General features: G+C 41.9%; 1 protein-coding gene across 1 annotated transcript in view; it reads right to left on the bottom strand.

Annotated features, from left to right (window-relative positions):
• Positions 1-21,713, bottom strand: part of SPTLC3 (serine palmitoyltransferase long chain base subunit 3) — a gene marked incomplete at both ends in the record, with an annotated part of 78,366 nt that overhangs the window by 9,451 nt on the left and 47,202 nt on the right. Inside the window, 3 exons of the mRNA XM_082302655.1 lie at positions 5,777-5,903; positions 8,048-8,267; positions 15,600-15,705. Coding sequence (XP_082158781.1) covers positions 5,777-5,903; positions 8,048-8,267; positions 15,600-15,705 — 453 coding nt within the window. The remainder of the gene's footprint in view (positions 1-5,776; positions 5,904-8,047; positions 8,268-15,599; positions 15,706-21,713) is intronic.

Here is a 21,713-nt window from a genome sequence, read left to right as displayed (position 1 = left end):
ACATTTGATGCCCTGTGGCAGGTGAATCACATGGCAGGTGTCTCCACCAGAACAGCATATCTCACTCATTTTGAGCAAAGATGTCTAAATTTAGCTCTGTTTCATCATCCACTGCTGGGAGAACATCTGTGATGTTCAGCATATACAAATAACTGTGGCAGCATATTACTATCACTAATATCTTCACTGTTGTCGTGACTGGAAGCCCTAGTCATGGAGCCAGTGCTGTGCAAACAGGGAATAAATGTGCTTAAGGGCTTGAAATGTGACCACATACTTACTGGGAATATTAACTTACAATTAAGCCAGGGTTCAAGCATTCTGCTTGCTAAGGACCTAAGAGAAGCAATCCCCTCAGAATGAAGCAGCAAAACAAGAATTTGAAAAAAGATAGACTTCAGCATGACTGATTCTGCAAGCTGTTTTGAGCAGGTCCAAGGGGTCCATCACTAAGTCACTTGCAGATTTAAAGCTTAGAGCAATAGCTTCATGATCAGTCCAGTCTGGCAGACATTGATTTTGCTGCAGAAGGGATTGTTCCTCTCAGCTCCAGCTGCTCAAGTCCTGGCACTGGGACTCATGGAGCCATATGGCAGATTGGCTCTGGGAACCAGTTTGGGTGTGGGCTAACCGTGAGTGGGAGGGCTGGTTGCTTTTCAGCTACATCAGTGCTCTGATTCAGTTCATTGCATGGCTGCACGAACACCCACGCTGGCGTAGGGAGAAGGGGCACGAGAAACAGGATGGGCAGGCGGAGGAGAAACTGAGGACAAGACTGCCCTTCCTTGTGCCAGTGCTGGCTTATGCCAGCTTGGAGTGATGTGGAACTAAGGTTTCTGAACTTAGAGGATCCTGACAAAGCAAAACTAATATTTTCAAAAGACTCTGGAGGACAGATAGCAGAGGAAAATGCTGGAAACTGACTTTAAGGAGCTGGTCCTCCATTTATACAAAAAATCTGAGATCAATGGAAATACCTTTAAAAAGGAACCTTTAAAAAACAATCTTTTTAATGCCAAACCAAAACAGAAAGCGGCATTCTGCCACTTCTCACAATCTGAATGAGCTCAAATGCAAGAACCCAAGCGCTTGCTAAAAACACAAATGAAAGCCAGTAGTTACAAAAAGATAAACCAATCAGCACAAATGGGAGAGTAAATGAACATTTTAAAGGAACACTTCTAATCTAAACAACTTCAGGAATTATCTTTTAACAAAACATCTTTTACTAGTTCGAGAGGACAGGCTTTTAAATGTTTCAGCATCCCATAAAAACATGAAAAATGCCCACTGCTGTGAATTATTGTTTGCCATGCATTAAACAGAAAAAATATTTCCTTTACAAATGCTGCAATTTGCTTTTTACACCAGTATAATCTATTATTAGTCATTAAAAAAATTGCTTTGGATTTCCCAGCAGTCTTAACTCCGTCTGCCTAGTGATTCTATTTTATACCTATCAAATTTAAGTGTAAAAATATGCTTTTGGTATTCTCATGCAGAAAGGGGGGAGGAAGAAAAGGTCTGAGGTCACAGCTGGAGGGGCTATGTTGCATGCAAGTAAGTGTACTTGCAAATTTGTGCGGGGTCCAAACACTCTGAGTCAACTCCAGTCTCATCATGGGATAAAACCACGAAGGCAGCTGCTGAGTTTCCTGAGGTATCTCCAGTGGTGTAATGAGAAGCCACAAGGAGAACACATAAAGAATATCTATATAATGAAATATAAAGAGTAAATGCCATGGGAACTTCTGCTTCCCATATTTCCTAATAAATGAGCTGAGATACATTTGAGATGAAAAGGCCACAAAGGCTTAAGAGGGATAAAATTGTTTCTTTTTTTTTTTAAAATAGACTACATGAGCTGAACTGTGGAACTTGCTGCATTATGACATTACTAGAGGAAATACAGCTGCCAGAAGTTCATACACTTTTGAACAACTCTATTATAGGAACTATGAAAGTACCTACGATGTTATGGTACTAAGAACGAATGTGTTTTGTTCTACAAGACATCGATTTTCACAGTTCTGTGAAACATGGCACTGAAAAACAGGACTTTTACTCCACTGAAAATCTGATTTCACATTTGCATTTTTTTGTAGTAAAAAATTTTGATTCTTTGGACATAGTCACTCAAGAAATACTGGCAATATGGACCTAAACCTAGTCCTCTTTCCCAGGCAGGAAAAATGCTGTATATCAGTTTTGAGGGAGCTACTACCTTCTCCTAATTTAGCATTTCTTGCCCTTCATTTTCTCAAGTCACCACAGAAAACACAACAAAAGAAGGAAACTGCAATAGCTGGCTGTGGGCTCTGCAGTATCCTCCCAGTTACATCGTCATTAATGTCTCACAACCATCACAAGTATTGGTAGGGGACATAGCCTCATGTTTATGCTGAAACAGACATTGGCTGTGGGTAACTTCCAGCTGAACAGTTTAGGTTTCACAGAATCACCCTGAAAGTGCTAACCTGTTCCTTCCTTGTGATGAAGCAGTACCCCCTGGGCCCATAAACATCTATTCATATCCTGCAGTCATGCATCTGGTATACTGATCCTGTCCTGGAAATGCACATCTCGATTCCTTTTCCAAACAACCATATTCTTACTGATTGAAAATAAAGGAAGAAAATATATAAGATCAATCAATTGGATACACACCAGGATGCACAGGCAGTACTGCTGCACTTCTGGGCCCTGGCATTACCTACTACATAATTTCATCTGTGCTAGTCTTTTCTAGATCAGCTGCCTAACAAATTAGTGGAGAATAACTAGCAAGAAATCGAAGGGAATGTAATAGTCTTATATCTGGGAAAATAAAGAAGACCAAAAAATATGGATTTTTCTGAGCAGCAGCTGAAATGACCAAATCAGTTTTCCTTCTCTTAGTTTTCTGCTAACCCGCCAAGGAGTCAGTCATGATGTTCAGATGGAAGAACATGCTGGATTAACACATTTGTTTTCCCCTTATTTCATCCTCTTTCCAACAAGCACCATCTAGTTCACATGGAACTTTTTAGCAAACTATAATTTCATTATTTTCTAAAACATTCCCAGTAACTTTTGCAAGGCTCACTCCCCTAGAGAAATGACCTCTGGAGGATAAGCCGTTGGTGGACGTCTCCTTAAAAAGGATTCCCTTTATAAGGGATAATCATCCAGTGGGCAGAGAATGCCATTTAAAACAAATTGCAAAATAAACTCCTATGGATCCGAGAGGCCTCCAGAGAACACGTGGTCGATACTACCCTGCAGCAACTTCGGTTCACTTGAAACTTCTCTGCTCCACAGCTCATGCCCTCACAAGAACAACTCACATGCAGGATTCACCATTTTCTGTGATAGCGGACCAAAAGAACTCTGCCAAGGTCATTGTCCTAGGAATCAAAGATATCTAAGGAGAGACAGTGCTTTCTCCCTTCTGTTCTTTGCTCCTTTCTAAGCCACCACCTTCCTCTCTCTGATGCCAAAGCAACACATTGTAGTGTGGTCCAGCATAGCATTTTTTCCCTGTATTTTGGGTTGTGGGTTTTTTTTGTAGTCCACAAGACAGCCTAATGAAGGGAGGCCCACATGAAAGAAAACCCAAAGACTAAAATAATTAGTCTGGCTCAGAAGGACAAGAAACATTTTTACACATCATAGCCAGCTTGCTAGCCTTTGTGCAATGCTCTAAGTTGTGATATATGATTTATTCATTTGTTTTTCTAATCGTTTGCATTTCATATTACAAGACAATTTTTTAAAAACTGACAAAACACTAATTTATTTCATAACGGATTTGCAGAAGACTTAAAAAGCTCTTATTTTGCGCAGAAAAACAAACATTGTGTCATTAAACAACACTGCTTGTGGAAGAGAAAATGCTTCAAGCTCTTAGCCCTAAGACAGACACGCACATCTTAAATCTTGAACCCAGTTCTCCTCTTACCCTGCACTGAACTGCATGCAGAATCACGCTAGCCGAAGAGCGTTCTCAACAGGCTTTGAAGGCCTGGAAGCGCTCTGCGTGTTCCACGCTCCACACGCGGCATCTGCGCGCTCCCGAGCCAGGCAGCCGCGGGCAGGCTCGGTGTCAGACCGCCCTCTCACGGCAAGCGCCCGCGCAGGGAGCGCCCGCGCAGGGAGCGCGCCCGGCCCGACGGCCCGCACGCCGCGGCCCCGGGCTGCAAGAAACGTGCCGGAGGTGGTCTCTTATATGGAACATATGTAGGCATCAGCACATGCAGCAGTGACCTTCCAAATTTCAAGCTGGAAGCAGTTTTTACGCTCTGGCTTCTCTGCCAAAATGAAAAGAGCGTCGCTTCCTCATCGTCTGCACATCGCGCCGGAGTTTTGCTGTCTTTTGTCCTTGCACTCGGCAGAATTTGGCACTGGGACTGGATTCTCTATCCCTCCTTCTGTACTCTGGGGTCTTGTAAATTCTGGTCTCATTGAAGAGCTGCGATAAACGTCTCAATAGCCTCGTATCTGTAATTTGAGTATCTATTTGAAACGGCCCTCTAGGGCACTGCAGCAGAGTAGTGCAGAGCAGTATCTTACCTGCTCTCATCTACTCTTTTATCTCTTCCATTCCCACCTTATCCCAGTCATATCTGTCAGGGAGGACTAATACAGAATTAATTCTGTTAGTCTCAGACAAACTAAGAGAAAATAGCACTGCTGGACCGGTATAAAACATTGCAATTCAGAGCAGAATCTGTACCTTCAGCTGCATGTTAAAGAACATCATGACTCTCCAGCATTCCCGAAAAAAATACACAAATCCAATCAGTTTTTCTCCATATTGGGATTTAAGTCCTAGAACACTGAATACATATCAGCATTGCTTTGAAACAGTAATAGACAGATATGTCACAGTTGTTTTGTTTGTTGTATAGAATGCATATTACACAGAGGATAAAACATCACGCAGAGGATAGAGCATGTCACACAGAGGATTGGACAGTAGCTGCATCTGCAGCTTCAAGAGACAAATAGAAATACACCTGATTTTTCATAAAGACACCAAGCAGTCAATGCTTTGGGGACAAAATGTAGTACAAAACCAGGTGCAGGACACCAGAATTGATGCCTGAGGGAGGTAGGAATTATTATAATCATCTTCTCATACTATTATTTAACATTCAATACCTGTTCTGAAATGCTGCACCATGCTTGAGTTGCTTGCCATTTTGAAGGTTCACACTTACAAAGAAGCTAAACTAACAACACCTAGCCCGTAAATGAAGGCATATCCTTATGAAACTGACTACAGGGTCAGACAATACTACAAGGGAAATCCATGTGTTTCTATTTTTTGCTGCAAAACAGGATGGGCTGGCTACCATGCAGCCAGAATTCCAAAATACTTCCATCCCTGCTACATGTGGATGAGCATGGAAAAAACCCCCAGGGTCGACAGCACTTAGAAGTATGATGATTTGGGTATGAATTTTACAATAAGAAGGATTTCTTTTGCATTGCCATACTTCTTTGCTGCTGGATGACATTTTGCTTGTGTGTGTACCCAGGAGATGCTCTGGTTGCAGCTGAAATAAGGGAGGGAGGGAAGGAGGGAGGGAGGGAGGGAGGAAGGAAGGAAGGAATTTGGAAGGAAGGAAGGAAGGAATTCGGAAGGAAGGAATTCAGAAGGAATTCGGAAGGAAGGAATTCGGAAGGAATTCGGAAGGAATTCGGAAGGAATTCGGAAGGAATTCGGAAGGAATTCGGAAGGAATTCGGAAGGAAGGAAGGAAGGAAGGAAAGAAGGAAGGAAGGTAGGTTACCTTGTGCTGTCCCATCCAGTCCCATGAGGCATTTCATGGCCCTGATGATTTGCTCTGCTACGGCAGGACACATAGATGTGGCGTACACAGCGCTGTGAGAATGAGTTCGTAAAAAGTCCACAAGGTCCTTACACAAGCAAAACAAAGCATGAATGAGCTGTGAGCTGGCCAAACAACAGATCTCCCTCTTAACTACTGCAGGAGTGGGAATGTGCAAAAGGAAGAGGACATTTCACCAGCTCCTGGATTGCTTTCTTGGCTGCCACTGTTGATACATGGCCTGAAGAAACATCAGGCAGGTGCAAATACTTTACCATATAAGTGGGGCCATTACAGCTGAAACAAAAGTCTGGAATAGAATAATGTTTACTTCTGTGCTAAGACTTATTATAAAGGAGCCAAAATAATTTCAAGACCAATGAACAGCTGTGCTTAAAATAATGCTGCTCAGTTCCTCTCTGGTAATGAAACAAAGGCTATATGACATCAGTATAGGTCCTCTGCAACATGACCTAGCCCAGGAAAAGCAACCTTAATGGGATCTATCTTTGTCTATAAGCACATAAATTTTCAATCAAAATTTTCAATCACTGCGGCAGGTACAGTCATGTTAGAGTTGGTATAATTGCTTTAACGTTTCCTGGTATAACTAAGAACACAATCTGTGCTCTTAGAAAAACCACTGATATACTGTAGGCATGTCTAAAGCACCAGTAACTCTCCTGAATCCAGGCCTGCAGTAGGAATTCAGATCTTAAGATCTTCATTGTTACAACAACTTATGTCCCTTAGTGCAAAATATCAGAGTAACAGTTACCACACTAAGAGTTGAAAGCATGTTAGTGAGGAAGGGATGAGGCCTGCTTGAAAATTGACTTTGATAAGAAAATATAATCAGAAAAAAAAAATCCAGTGAGAGTAACACAAATCACTACCAAAAATACTGTATGAGTCTATGCAGTAATCCCAGTGCTGGGGATAAAGATTTACCTAAACTTACACAGGTTATGCACGGCCATATTGCAATTGTATTCCTAAGGGTTTGGTCAAAAGCTAAGAAGGCCTCTGGGCTCCAGCTGATGCAGAATAAACAGTGCCACTGAGAGTGTTTGGCTGCAGAAAGGAATGTAAGTGGGTGAATGGGTGAGCAGCCTTCCAAGGCTGAGAAGCCTGAGGCAAAGCTTGGTGATACACACAGGCATGAAAAGAGCAACCTGTTTGCATTTAAAAAAACTTCCAAGGATTAGAGGATAAATTAAATCAAACTACTTTTCACAGGTCTAATCTTTCTATACTTTCTAGCTACATTAGCCACATTGTCTTTGGTAAGAAATAAATGCAGAGATACAAATTCAGGAAGCCAATGAAACAAAGAAAATTGATTCTTGATGTATTATGACACTTGGTTTTAAAATCTCCAGGGGCAAACCCAAAAAAGACGGTAAAAAATACACAGTTTATACTTTCTTATAGCCCTTTTATTCTACTGTAGGACTACCCTTATTAATGTTATCCTGACAACAACCATATGGGCTGTCTAAACAGGCTTCCCACTCATTCAGCAGACTGCTTAAAAAATACATTCAGCTGGGTATGAAAAGAGCAAATAATCAGCAACCATTTGATCTCTGTCAAGCAACAAAACCAATGACATTTCACAATGGTGCTGATTATGCTTTCTCTTCTACACCCTCAGTTAAAGCAAGCTCAGCTCTACTTTTTGTTGACATCTGTTGTTGGCAAGAGACTGTTTTGTTAATGTACGTGGAGCAACTGAGGACACAGAATTTACTATTGCAAAAGGCCCCCAGTAACCTTTCTCCATTCTCCTAAAAAATGCAGCTATGTCAATCCACAACTCTTTAGGAATTTTATTATCAGTGGATGAAACTGTGGTTTTAAACTCTCAATATTGCTCCACACACTGTTTACAAATGTGAAACAAAGTAATGAGCAATCCACATGCAAATTAATGTAGGGAAGTATATTTAGCCAACCACAACGTGTCCAAACGTTTCCAAGACAAACAACAATCATCAGGGTGGCACAGAAATAACCCAACTCAAGCAAATTACATAATGTGAACATGAGACAAAAATAAGAAAGTCTGACTGTTTGATGTGCATTTGGGATCCAGGCAAAAATGATGCTAACTTTAGAATAGTGCTCATGTTAAGCAGTCTGTGAAAAAAACCTACTGAAATATATCATGTATAATATGAAAGCAGTTCCCACACCCTTGATGTGAAATTGTTTATGATTTCCTTTTACCTTTCTGCCAGCTATGTATCCTCCAGCTGCACCAAAACTCTTTGTGAATGTTCCCATTAATACGTCAACATCATCGGGACTCATTCCGAAGTACTCCACAACTCCTCGGCCCGTCGCTCCCACTGCACCAATGCTGTGAGCTTCGTCCAAGTAGAGGTAGGCTCTGTATTTCTTCTTCAAGGAGACGATCTCTGGCAGGCGCACGATGGACCCTTCCATGCTGCACATGGGGAGAATCAGGGAAGAACAACAAACCCTGTACTCTTTCCGATACTGGCAGAAAACACAGTCATTAATTGCCTTATTCCACCAAAGCTCTTCTGGAATCTCAATTTTTACTTACAAGCCAAAGAAAACTCGCAACCCTTTCCCGCTTGCAGGTGAGTATAAAACAGTTAAATAGTTTTGGAATTCAAGCAATCAAAACCAGTCCAAAAGTCTTTGAATGTTTGTAAATTGTCAACATGTCAGAGGAGAGAAGGAAAGGTGAAAAGCAAGGGAGAGATACTTACCCAAAGCAGCACATTACAGTTCATCTCTACAAAACAAATATTATAAAAAACTGCTATAGTTCAGTCTGGTCCTTGCTTACTTCATCGTCAGCTACTGTGGCAATATTTGGGCATAGTAGCTCTAGAGCAAATTCATCTGGTGCAGAGGAGTTGGGTCCAACATACACTGGAGATGGGCCATGTGAAACCCACAGCTGGTGCCATAAACTCTAAGCAATCCCAGCCTTCACAGAATCAGGGATTAAAACAGGCAGCTGAAACCCAGTCTTGCCAATTTTTGCTCTTGATATGTACTTTTTAGGAAATGTAGCCTGCTACCTAGTAATAAAAAAAAAAAAAGTTTCCATTCCTTTTCTTTTTTACTTTCTTACAGCCATGCAGAAAAAAGAAGTATTTTGAACTGGCACAGGTTACTCAGAGAAGTTGTGTCCCATACCTGGCAGTGTTCTAGGCCAGGCTGGATGGGGCTCTGAGCAACCAGGTTTAGTGGAAGATATCCCTGTCCATGGCAGGGGGGGTTGGAACAAGATGAGCTTTCAGGTCCCTTCCAACCCAAACCATTCCACGATTCTGTTATTAATAGTGTATTGAGATTTATAGGAATGAGAAAAGATGATAAATCTTTTGCACTGTTGGCAGTCACGTCAGTAAATGAGAAGACACAGAGGAGGTGTCCAGCAAAATGAAAGCCCAGGGAGATAAATAAGAAATGCTCTCTGATCCCATAAAGATGACATATCCAGAGTTTTGCTGTGAAGACTTGTGTCTTGAAAACCTTTGTGAGATGACTACAGCTATGCTTGGATATGCTCAGATGCACTCAGTATTCATTTCATAATGACTTAAATGTGTTCTCCTCCACTAGCTCTAGTAAGCAGGTCTTTAAAAGCTAAAAACTTCCTATCAAACACAAAGTCAGCACGCTGTGTGCCAGGAAAACCAGGGCTCTTGTGGCTAAGGCCCACAGCTACAGTGTATCCACTTGCAAACTCACCAAGTTTCAGGTGAGCAGAAACACGGACTTTGGTCCCAAATAGCAAGTACAAAAGAGCAGTGCAATCAATAGTGTCCTGGGAATTTTTAGATCCTGGACCGATGACTTTCACAGGCTGCTTTGTTGCCACTCTGCTTGTACTGTGCAGCTGGAAGTTTGGCACCACAAAAGGAGCATGATGTGCTTTTAGCACTCAGGAAATTTCTGACAATTTTAGTCCTTCTTCATCCTTTGGTCTTCTGAGTAAGCTTGGAAACTGTTTGGTCTCCAGTTTTGAAGGAGACCTGCCCACAGGCAAGTCTCCATTAGTGTAACAGCACGGGGGAGTAGCCGTAGACAAGGGTTGCCTGTGCTGTTCATACTGGGAGGTTCAGAGAGCCTGGCTGTGTGTGCCTGGAGGCATATTTTTGGCTGTTGGTGACTGCTGGCAAATCTTGCTCTTCTGTCTTGCCCAGCCATAAAAGAGGCAGCTGTGGGACTGTATGTTGGCACCATGGTCCCTTGCAGCAAAGAAGGGTGGGCTTGTACTACAAGCTCCTGAGGACTGGGCTTTCTCACTTTTCCCAAATGGCACTTGGCAGCTGTGGGAGAAGCAACTTAAACCACCACAGCTATTTTCCTAGTGAATACAAGTCCTCACATAGCCCAGAGTCAAAGCATTAGTCAGCTAAAATGACACTGAGCCACTGGGTGTGCTTGGACATGCAGCGTCCTACGTGCTGGGCTTGGCAGCTTTCAGCCGTGTCTGGTCGGTCTGCAGGAGAGCCAAGGAGCACCTCTGCAGAGGGAAGCACACTGCCATCCCACCCTCCACCTTCCAGCAATGCTTGGGCACAGAAGGACAAGAACAGTTTTTCCACATTTATATGGCCATCACTAGGCTTAGTGGCTCACAGAGATTCAGGCAGGACAGACAGCATCTAACTTCAAAAAGACAGGAGTAAAAAAATGGCAAATTAAAAATGCTGTGTATTTGTGTAATGGAAAGAAAGTTGTGCTGAATCCCAGAATACATGGAGCTGGTACATGGCTGATGCAAGATTTAACCATTTAGAAGATTTAATGAAAACTTTTCTTACTCATATGAGTAGGAGATTTCTCTTGGAACTCTAAGCTGTTTAGAAAAACAAGGTACTTGTATTCAGTTTAAGTTTTGAGTTACTGCTCTTGAAAGATGCTGGCTGACAAAAATGCAATAGTTGACAGAGGTCCTAATGTGGCCTTGAAGTGTCCATGGAATAGATCAAGTGCTGCTGGAGTGCACATATTCTGTGCTGCCATTCAAACAAGTCTCAGCCCTCCTGACGCAGAGATGAGAACTGTTTTGCTGCCTGCTCTGGTCTTGGTCTCTCTTTTGACCCTGGGAGACGGTTAGTGATATGCACACCTAGAATTGCTTCAAGATAAAGCTCATTTCACATGACCCCTTGGGTAGCCCAAATAGAAAGTTTACTGAATCCTTCAGTAAATGTTGATGTCAAGTAGCTTAAACCAAAAAGCCAGAAATGAACGGTAATCGTTCTGTCTCACTCTGGTTGTGCCACACAGCTTTGTGTACAAACAGCTATTGGGTTCAAACGTATTGATCTGTTTCCAGATCTGCTCAAGCACACAGGGCATATAAAAAACCCCCAGGCACAGATGAACTCAAGCTGGCTCTGCCCAGGCCAGGCGTTCCCATTATGTGGTATGACATCCTGTCTTGTAGCCCAAATTCTTAGCTTGGGGGCAGGGATGGAAAACTTCTAGATTGCAGCTGACCCTCATCTCTCCTGTCTGGTGGACAGGCACAAAAACTTGAGTTAGTACACACTCATTTTGAATGTACTTCCAGAGGTGAGGAGATAATCCCAAATTTTGGGAACACTCCAGTTTGAAACTGGACATTCCTCCTGATGCAGCTGATGAATTGTGGACCCAGGTGCTTTGAGAGACAGGAGGTGTGTGCTTGTGATGGTCACTTTACTTGGAACGCAGGCTCACCCTTGACATGATACTGATGGTTTTTTTGCCCAGTTTATTTTGAAACTTCTTGGGAAAAGAGGTTTCTACATTCTGCTACATTACCGCAGTTTCCATTTTTTTTCCATCAGGAAAACTAATTGACAAATATTCCACCTGTTATCTACTTTGTAACAGCATCACTCAGCATCTCTAGACATGCCCTGGAGTACCACTGTCTTTTCAACATTTGAAGAATTTATCTGTTCCCCTTTCAGGCTAGTTCATAATTGGGAAAATCCCTCCCTTCCTGGCCTGCTACTCCCAAGACATATACATTCCACTTTAACAGTTATTTTAGGTACTGTTTTCTTACATAAACCTTGTACATTCATACAACAATCTCTGTTTTGTAGTTTAGAGCAATAAATTTAAGGATATCTTTCAACTCTGCCCTCAAATACAACTCCATTTCAACACTGAAATGATAGAAATGTTAACCTTTAATGCTGGTCCTTGGCCAAAGACATTAAATGTTACCTCATTCTTTTCTGGAAGTCCAGTCACTTAATCCCAAGAAATAAAAAATAACCCCAATAAATTTCCTACACTATTGGAACTTCTAATGCACATGAAAAGGCATTGGACAATATCTAACTGATCAGAGCTATTTTCTTAGCTGGAAGGGAAAATACACAAATTAAATTAAAAGCAAGGAAAAAACAAATGAAAACCAATCTGTTTTGATCAGTTTCTGATGCCCCATAACTCCTGCCCTGGGCCTTGGCCTATCTGACTCCTAAGTAAATATGCATGGCAGAGAGCAGAAGCCTACCACAAGCCATGTAAGAACACAGTAACTGATTAATCCTGAACTGGAAATGGTAGAAGCCAAGGGAAACATTAGCTGGAATTCAAATAATAAAAATATGATTTAGCAAGTCAGTTTAACTTGTGCCCTGGTCATTGCCAAAACTTGTTCATGCTTTTTGGAGTCAAGATTGATGGCTGGATGGCCTCCCTCAGTTTGGAACACAAATGGAATATATTTGCTCCTAAGCTGGTCCAAGTTAAGAACCAGCTTTCACTAGGAGTTACATTTAATTTCGATGGGGTTTTTTTCCTTTTTAAGATAATAGAGACATTAAAAAGCAAACAAACATATACTTAATGCTATTTATTTGACATGTTGCTTGACTGCTCCCCAAGTCGAGGGGCTAATTGTGCCTTCAGTTGTAACCAAGCAAAATCTGTGGTTTATGGTATCAAACACAAGTCTGATTTCCAGAAATGCTCGTGTTAGCTAACAGTGACCCTTTTCAAATTTTGCCAGCTGGTAAGTTTAGGCTTATGCACAGTGTAAACACTTTAAGATACTCCTAATGGAAACAGAAGGCAAATTTCTTTCCATACCATAAACTTCACCATACTAAGACTATGGTGTCCCATATAACAATATTTTTTTAAAGAAGGAAAGCTTAGTGTTTTCTTTTATATCTCTGGAAAAAGCATTTCTGTAAAAATTTGCCAAGCCAAACTTGCAAATCAAGACATTTTAACTTTGAGAATGGCTCTGACCAAGTTATTTAAATTCTATATTTGCTCCCCCTGTAGCATAACTTAAGGAAAAAAAAAATAAAAAGCAGTATTAACTATTGTAAGAAGAATACATTAAATACACTCTAACTCCTCTTAAACCCTCTTGATGAATGCTAATTTGGCATTTGGCAGACCTTCAAGAAAACTAACACTAGCCAATATAGGGCTGGAAAATTTTAGTCTTTCAAAAATCCCAGGCCAAGAAAGGAAAGAACATACACACGAAAAGAGTAAGAGTATTTCTATTCTGTCCTTCTCCAGCTGTTTTTTTGCATATGAAAGGTTCTTAGCTACCCAGTGGCTCAGACTGCCAGGCCCGTGAGCCTGCTCCCGGCGTGCCGCAGGGCTGCCTGGCTGCGCGGGTCCCGGGCTGGCAGAGGTGGCAGGGCCCCGGTGCGGTGGCACGTGGTGGCATTCACCCTCAAGTCACAGCAGATTTGCTTTACAACCAAACCACACTCTACAATTTCTGATCTGCTTAGACCGTGAAAACAACTAACTAAGCAACCAGCCTTGCTACTGCTAGGGATAGTTTCCAATGAGAGACTATTAGAGAGCTAAGCTTTGTTTTTCTTTTACTTTATGCCTTTCAGGGCATGAGTGGTCTTAACATTATTTAGCCTTTATGGAGCTGAAGGAACTTTATGGTTCCTTTTAGTAGGTACTCTGAGGTTTAACATGCTTTTATTTTGCACTCCAACAGAAGGTTCTTTGAACTCCGGAAAATTAAATCTCGTTTGAGAACGAACTGCAAAACTAAAGGAAAAGAAAACTCTACACCAAATATAAATCTGGAAATACAGTTATAAGTTAATGTAGTTAAATAGCTGACAGTGGATTTGTCCCACTGCTTGGATTGATCTGTGTTACCAGTCTACCTCCTTGCTCCCTAGTGGTCAATATTCAGGGTAAAGGATTTAAAAGTGAACAAAGCTCAGCAGCTGGAGCCTTTTCTGTCAGCCATGTGACCAATGGGAACATTTGTCAGTAAAATGTTGGTGGTCCACTTAATTTCTGCATGATCAAAGTCCTTAAATCTGAGCTTTCTTTTAGTAGTACCAAGCGATGTTTATTTGTAGTTTTGCTCTGTTTATTCTGGTTGAAAGGACATGTTCAGCCTGCTTTGGATCAGCTGATCTGCTGCCAACCTGTTTCACCTCTGAATGACACGTGTTTAGATAAGGACCGATTTGGTCTCTTTGCAGATGGAAAATGTTAGGCATAAAGAAAGCCCTGATTACTCTGAAGTTGTGATGACATGAGATCATAAAAGATTTATCACAAAAAAAAGCTAATTGGCTAAGCTGTGCCAGGGTTTTGCAGTAAAATGGCATAAGTGATTGCCCATCCAGACTGGCTGTATTTCAGCCACACATGATATGATCCCTACATATAAAGTTTTAATGCCACTTTTATAACCATGTTATGTCCTGTGGATGAGTGGTTCTGGTTCCCTTTTCCCTGGGGCAGGTCTCACTACTCCCCAAACTACCCTTCTCCTGCTCCCCCATCTCCTGTCATCACCCCAGTAGCTGTGCCTAGATCCCTGCAAAAACCCTCTTACTGTCCAAACCCCTGCTTCTTCAGCCCTTCCTGCCTTTCCCTTCTCCAACTCCTGCCCATCAGTGCCTCCCCTTCCACGAGCCCCCTGGCTGCCTTCCCAATGACCTTCTCCAGACTGGAGAAGTTGCCGGGGTGAAGCCCAGGATGGTGAGCCCGGCTGGTGCCACTGCTTTGCTGCTCAACTCCAGTGACTGTTTGCCTTTCTGCTTGGGTATAAGCTGCACCACAGGAGTGAACTGGAGTTACCTGACTGCGATGCTCTGTAATTATATTGTATTATTTATGCTGGTATTATCAGATGGATTCTCAAAGGCACTTCTCTCATTTGAATTCCTCCAGGGACCAGGGCTACATTAAATACCACTCCATAATTCTTTGAAAGCCAGTCTTTCAATTATTTTCCTGTCGAAGTGTGAGTCTATTAGATCCAGCACTAGTTATTAGAAAGGTGCTGATATCACTTAGCTTAAGTTTAGCTTGAGATTTAAGATTCCAACAGCTGGGCAAGAATTGGGCATGCAGAGCTTAAGTAATTCTGCGTAGTTGTCTTTTGATCTGCCCATGCATAACAAACAACTCCAGAAAGCTCAGCTTACTCACTTAGCAGAACTCCTCACCACCTATTAGCTCCATGAACTCTATCACATCTGTCACAGCAAACATCACCTTATCTGTCTTGCTCTCACAGTACATCTCCCACTCCACTGTGATTTGCTAAATCAACATCCAGAACAATGGACAGAATCTAATTGGAGCTACAGGATCCAAGGTTCAGGATGACATAATGGAAATCAACATATTTATGACATCACAGAATGTTACTGTAACTTCCACTCTCATTACGATTTTCCTCAGATAACTACAGTCAGAGTTTGCCCCACTCAATTCATCATTCTGTCCTCAGAAATGATAGAATACTCATCTTTCTACAACATAAACATACCTGTAAATGCCCTCCACGAGGATGATAATTTTTCTCCATGCTCTGTGGGTGCGAGGCTGTCCATATATTATTGCATCCCTCAGCAACTTCTCGAGGCTCTGCATATCTTTATTTAAAAATAAGAAAAAGGAGGAAGGAAAAACATTAACAAAGATCTTTCTCAAGAACTTCCAATTTTCTCCTGGGCACTATTTTTCCTATACAGAAAAAGACAACATTACAAAAAAATGTGTCCTAAAGATAAACTTCCTTTATTAGTAGGCAAGACCCAACAATTAATTTAATTGGCGTGAATGCAATGTAATGACAAAAAGAGTTATAAAAAGCTTCCAGTAATACACCTGCTCTGGGAAACTTTCAGAAATCCTTGGCATACATTTTTATTTAAAGGCAAAAGGGAATCACTTTGCTTCAGTACTGAGGCTAATTGCCAGCAGCTCTGTGTAGGGGTTGCTGATACTCATAATTTATCAAGGCTTCAATAGTGAGTTTTGGTTGCTTTCCAATCACAGGCTCATGAACAACAAACATTTCTTTAGCAAAGGTTTTAACAAGGCTGCACGAAGCACACCAGGATGGCAGCAAGAGAAGCCTTGTCCTTCTCAAGAAGAAAAGCAAGTGGAAGATTGCTGATGAAAAAGGAAGAGACAGGTGGATACAAGCACATGGCATGGATACACTGATTTGGGGCCTAAATGCTTGGTGCTTGTGGGACTTCAATAAAAGGAGACCTGGAACAAGGTTATGATCCTTAGCTGATTTCTTAAGGGCTGAGTGTGGGTCACCTAAAAAAATTCTTGAAGGAAAGCCATTGAAATTTTGAAAAACATGGAAAAAGCAAGAAAAAACACCACAGAAATCAGGGTCAGACCAAATGTGGCTCTCAATGCACCAGCATTCTAGTGTCTCCAATGAATGGACACTGTTCAAAATGAATTATTCTGGTACTTTTCAGGAATTTGGATTGGTATTTCAAAATGTTTTCCAAGAACATCCTACAGAGTCTCATAATATCCCAAGGAACACTACAGATCAGCTCAAATTGTGGCCTGAGAAAATCAATGGCATTTTTTCCCAATATAACGCCATTTGCTTCAGCAACACACCTTAACACAGTTGATATAACCTACTACAATAGCACAAAGTTAATGTGTAAAATGAATTGTCCCAAGCAAAGAAAATACACCTTAGAAATATTAGTATTGATCTCTACTTTGGTTTCTGCCCGAGGGGAATGGGGTCGTTTGCACATTAAGTGCCCATCGTGAGTAACCTGTGCCCTGAGAGGTGGCCAGGTTATGACCCAAACCCTTCCACGTCCTGATGCCTCACCTGTCCCCAGCAGCCTTCAGTGATGTTGATGAAAGGTGAAGTTCTCAGCAACAAAACTGCCACTCTGCACCCTCCACACTGCCACAAGGACCGAGCAAGCCCTTGCTGTACTCTACAGAGCACAAAATAGGCATGAACAATACCAGTTGCCCCTTATTTTAGTGGTGCAATCGCCTGCACAGCTCAGTGAGCTCCGAGACGGAAATGCTGTTAGGAATGATGCACACAGCACACTTTCCACTAGATGGCAACCAAGGAAACAAAAGTTTTTTGGTGCTTTATAAGGGAAAGGTATAACCAAGCTGAGCATTTGCAGCTGCTCACGTTGTCTTTTGTTTCAAGAAGATAGTATTTAGAACTCCTCCTAAAGGGCTCCCTCAGGATGACAGAGAGCTCACAGTAAAATTTGGACACCCCCTTTTCTCCACCGAATTGTTCTCTACTGTTGTCACTGTCATCTATATCCTTTTGGGACCTTTCAAATCCTCTTCTGAATCACACAGGGTTTTTCAACTCAGTGTTCTATGTGTCAGTCCAGATTGGCTCTTGACTTCAGGGAAGTCATTTTGCCTCTGAGCTAAAAGCATGGCTTGAAGATTCAGTTGTTTCAGCACACATTCACATGAAAAAAAAAGGAAAGAGGGGATGAAGTGAAATGTATAATTCTGTTTTAGAAAATACAAGGCTGTGAATAGCTTCTCTGTCCAAACTACTGTGGAACATGAGACCACAGACTGGGGAGAACCTCTCTGAGGGATGAGCTTCCCTGATTTTACACATAAGATAGTCCTGCTGGAGTACAGGCTACGGACATACCTGTTTGCAGGGTCAGGGCTATTTCACTTTCTTTTCAATATCTCATTCCGAAAAACATATATGTGTGACCCTTTCTGAAGCCTGTAATAGTCAACACATAATCTGTTCAGGTGCAAATGAATTTTACTGACCTATTGACTCTGTGCCTCATTTGAAAAGGGGAAATAGGCAGGAAGAAAAAAATCTGTAACTTTAAATATTCCCCACAAAAGGCTGATTCCATTCTTCAAAGTGAAGACAAAGTGCTCTATGTGTTTGTGCTTAGGCTTTTCAGAAAGCAGGGATATACTGAATAGCAGGAAAAACAACAGTGCAACCCCAGGTGACCTTCAGATATCAAATTATTTACCCATTAAATATAGTTAGATTGAGAGACATTAGGACATTAAGATGATGAGCTGCACGAGTCCATCTTGAATAACCAGTTATAGAGAAAATAACAGTCCTTCCCTGTTTGACCGTCACCAGCCCAGGGTTTTCAGTGGCAATGGCCAACAACTGCTCACCAGCCTAGGAGCTGGTGTTAAGAATTTGACTTGAGCAGTCTGTCAAAGCACAACCAAATCTGTCCATGTTTTGCTTTCCACCTTGTCCTTATAGCATATTGTCCAGATATGGAGGGAAAAGTTTCCTAAGAGGGAACAGTGGATCTATCAATGGGTTGTTGGACTTGCATAATCCTTGTTCGGGACTTTTCAGAGTTACTTCAGGAGAAAACAAACTGCCAGTGGGCTGGAGCGAGTCTGGACCTGGGCAGGCAGCGTGTCATGCTGCCTCCAGTGCAGGTGGGACACCAGGCTCCTGGAGGGAGCACAGCACGCTCAGGGAGACACGGCGTCTCCACCCCTCATCCTTACACTGCAATGCTGGGGATGTCATCACCATTCCTCTGCGTGGGCTGGCAGCTGAATCCTGTTTAATTAAAATAAACAGGCTGCTACTACTCTTGTCACATTCTTCTTTTCGCTTTGTGCTTGTAACTCTGATTTTCAGTTTCTCCCCTTTTGCACTCTCCTGCAAGTTCTTGCAGACCCTGTGGCTACACATGGATATCTGTTTGGAACGTGAGAGTGGTGATCACTGCAGCCTCAGTGACAGTCTGAGACTGCCCTCCCTGCCCCTCAAAAAATACCAATCTCTCTGAAAGGAAAGGGCACTGGCTCAAGAAAGCTCCCTGCTCACACTTGGCAGGTCAGACGTGGCTTTCTCAAAGCAGAGAGGACAAATGCAGACACAGCGTGCAGGGAGCAGGACAGACCAGTCTCCTTGCCCTGGTGGCGTCTGTATGTGTCACAGGGAAATACACACCCAACTGCCGTCCACCTATCTGGGCAATAATCCTGTCTCTGATAGTGGCCAGAGGCTTCAAGAAGCACAAAACTCTAGTGGGTAATGTGCCTTTCATCCTGCTCTGTAATAGCTGTAACACTGCCCTCCCTTCTGAAATTCAAGGGCTATCTACACACTTAAAAAAAAAAAAAATTAAGGAACCATCCTGTACTAAGCCACCACAAACTCTTTGGGTTTTGTAACCAAAGAGATCTCTTTCTCATTTTTACATATTTATGTATCTCTTTCATTTCCCTCCTATTTTATTTGCTTGCTTGATTAGTTGCACTTAGTTTACCAATTTTCTTTTTCTTTTTTCTTCTTCTTTCCTTCTTTTTAGCCAGAGAATATATTCACACTGAAAAATGAAGGCCTTCTGCCACCGAGAAGTTCCTTCAGTATTAACTACAACTCCTCCAGGTAGCTGTGCTTTCTCTTTAAGGTGTCCTCACGGCACTTGTATCTGAACTCCAAAGCAGTAATTTGACTGAGTAGACTGAGAAATGCCAGAGTTGGATTAACATAAATTCACAGTTGTTGTCCAAGTTGGAAACTGTATTTTGTATGGAAACCTGGACAGCTCACACCTGCATCACACACTTGTCATCAACCACTTGATCTGTGAGAAACTAAAAAATCCCTTACTACTTTCACAACACTGAAAAAGGGCATAAGGAGGAGCTAGGAACGTATTGCCCTGATTCCCATTTCAGATGTGGAGTCAAGCACCAGATTAGAGGCTGGATTTTCACCAAGGTGCTTGGTTATACTTTGCAATTCCCTGCCTTCTTCATAGGATCCCTTGTTCTGATTGCTCAGTGAAATGCCCTTGCAATGAAGAGAACTGGAAATATTTTTCCCCCATGGCCTGATTTCTGTACCTTGTCACAACATTCCCACAGACAGTTCTGGCAATTGCAAATCTAAACCTGAAAATGGGACTGCAATTGAGTTGCCTGATGCTGCAGGGGAAAAATGCAGTAGAATTAGAAAGAATAAACAAATCCTAAGCCTTGTATGGTGCCTTCTTTTACAGGCTGATAAGAACAGAACTCACTTGGATATAGTTAGTCCATAACACCCTCATCTGTTCACTGAAGGAATACCTGATACTGGTATAAGACCCAGAACTGCTGTGAGAGACACCCCTTGATAAAATCACAGGCGGATTGATTAATGGTTAAATATTTGGTTTTGCTTTTCAGGTTTTATTGGAAGTATTTATTTATTGTTACTTACCCAGATAAAGATCGGAGGTCCTGAAAAAGGGCTGTAAATGTATGGTGTTCTTAAAAGAGTGCCTTAGAAATTAAAAAAAGCTAAAAACCAACAGGGGATAAGTCAATCTCTCCCTGAGCCAGGAAGTAAATCCTGAGTTTAGCCCCCATTTAGCTGAAGGACTCCCATGCCTGTCACTTGGGGAAGGTGGGAGAGAATCCCTGGAGCCCAAGGCTGGTGAAGGTAACACCAGAAGCCTTCTGGCAAAAAACTAACCAAGGCCAGGCCACTACTAACCCAGAGGTGGGGAGAGGTTTTAGCCTCCCACTTTCTCCCACTGCATACTGGCTGTTGGACTGTGCTGCTGCCTGCATTCCCAGTGCAGCAATGCAGCTCTTTCCCATCTTCCCAAAGAAATCACTGCCTGGGAAGTGGTAACCTGAGTGGTGTCCACACCACAGCAGGGGAGACAAAAGGCAGGTGCTTTATGGGCAAGTTAGAATGATTTTAGTCCACCAAAACACATTTAGGACTGCTTAGACCCTTAAATAAAATTGAAAAAAAATTAAAATCCCCTAGGCCTTCCTCAGAGCAGAGGCTCAAGGGAGCTGAACGTTGCTCACAAAAACCTCACAAATACCTGCCACAGAAAAACTCCCTGAAAGGCCAAAACCCCTGTGCCAATCCTGCTACAACCTGGGCAGGGTGAAGAGTAGAGACAGTGCTAATGAGAGCCCACAGGAAGGGAAGGCCTTGTCCAGTAGTTTTTAGTTATGGGGCTAAGATGGAATATTCTCTTACATTTCTCTCACATGGATGATCTGTAGGTGTGTGCCTGTGCATTTCTCTCAGGCCTGTAAATTCCTGTCTGTTTACAGGGAAGGGATTGTTCACTGGCAGGCAGGATGCAGGGCACATTCCTCTGTCCAAATAAAAACAGACTTAGAGGTCCACAGCACATTTTTGTTCCATTATTCACCTTAAGGCTTGTAAACCTTCTCATACACCTGTGCAATGTTTTTGTCAAAAAGGAGAGATATCTGGATGCCTTTTATTTCATCTAGGAAAAGCATAGAGGTCTAAGAATTTTGTCTGTTCTAGAAAAACTACTCAAATTTTTAATGGAAAGTGTAATGTCTAAGAGAGCTACTCACTTATTGAAATAGAACTTCATTAACTTTTTTAAGAATAAGAACTACATTATACATAATTAAGGTAATAGGTAGAGATTCCTTCTTGTCTTACAAATGAAATAATTCTCTATTAATAATAAAAGAGTAATTATTTACTTTTGAAAGATGAAAAATCAATCCAATATTACAGATTTTATGCTTTGAAATAAAGTAACACAGTTTTACAGAATTAGCTGTAGCACAGCCTTTGGAAGATGAAAGTGTTTCATAGCAAGTTTAAAATGGT

The sequence above is a fragment of the Coloeus monedula genome, assembly GCF_965178545.1.
Source record: "Coloeus monedula genome assembly, chromosome: 2".
Classification (NCBI taxonomy): domain Eukaryota; kingdom Metazoa; phylum Chordata; class Aves; order Passeriformes; family Corvidae; genus Coloeus; species Coloeus monedula.
This window is presented reverse-complemented; position numbering and strand designations above follow the sequence as displayed.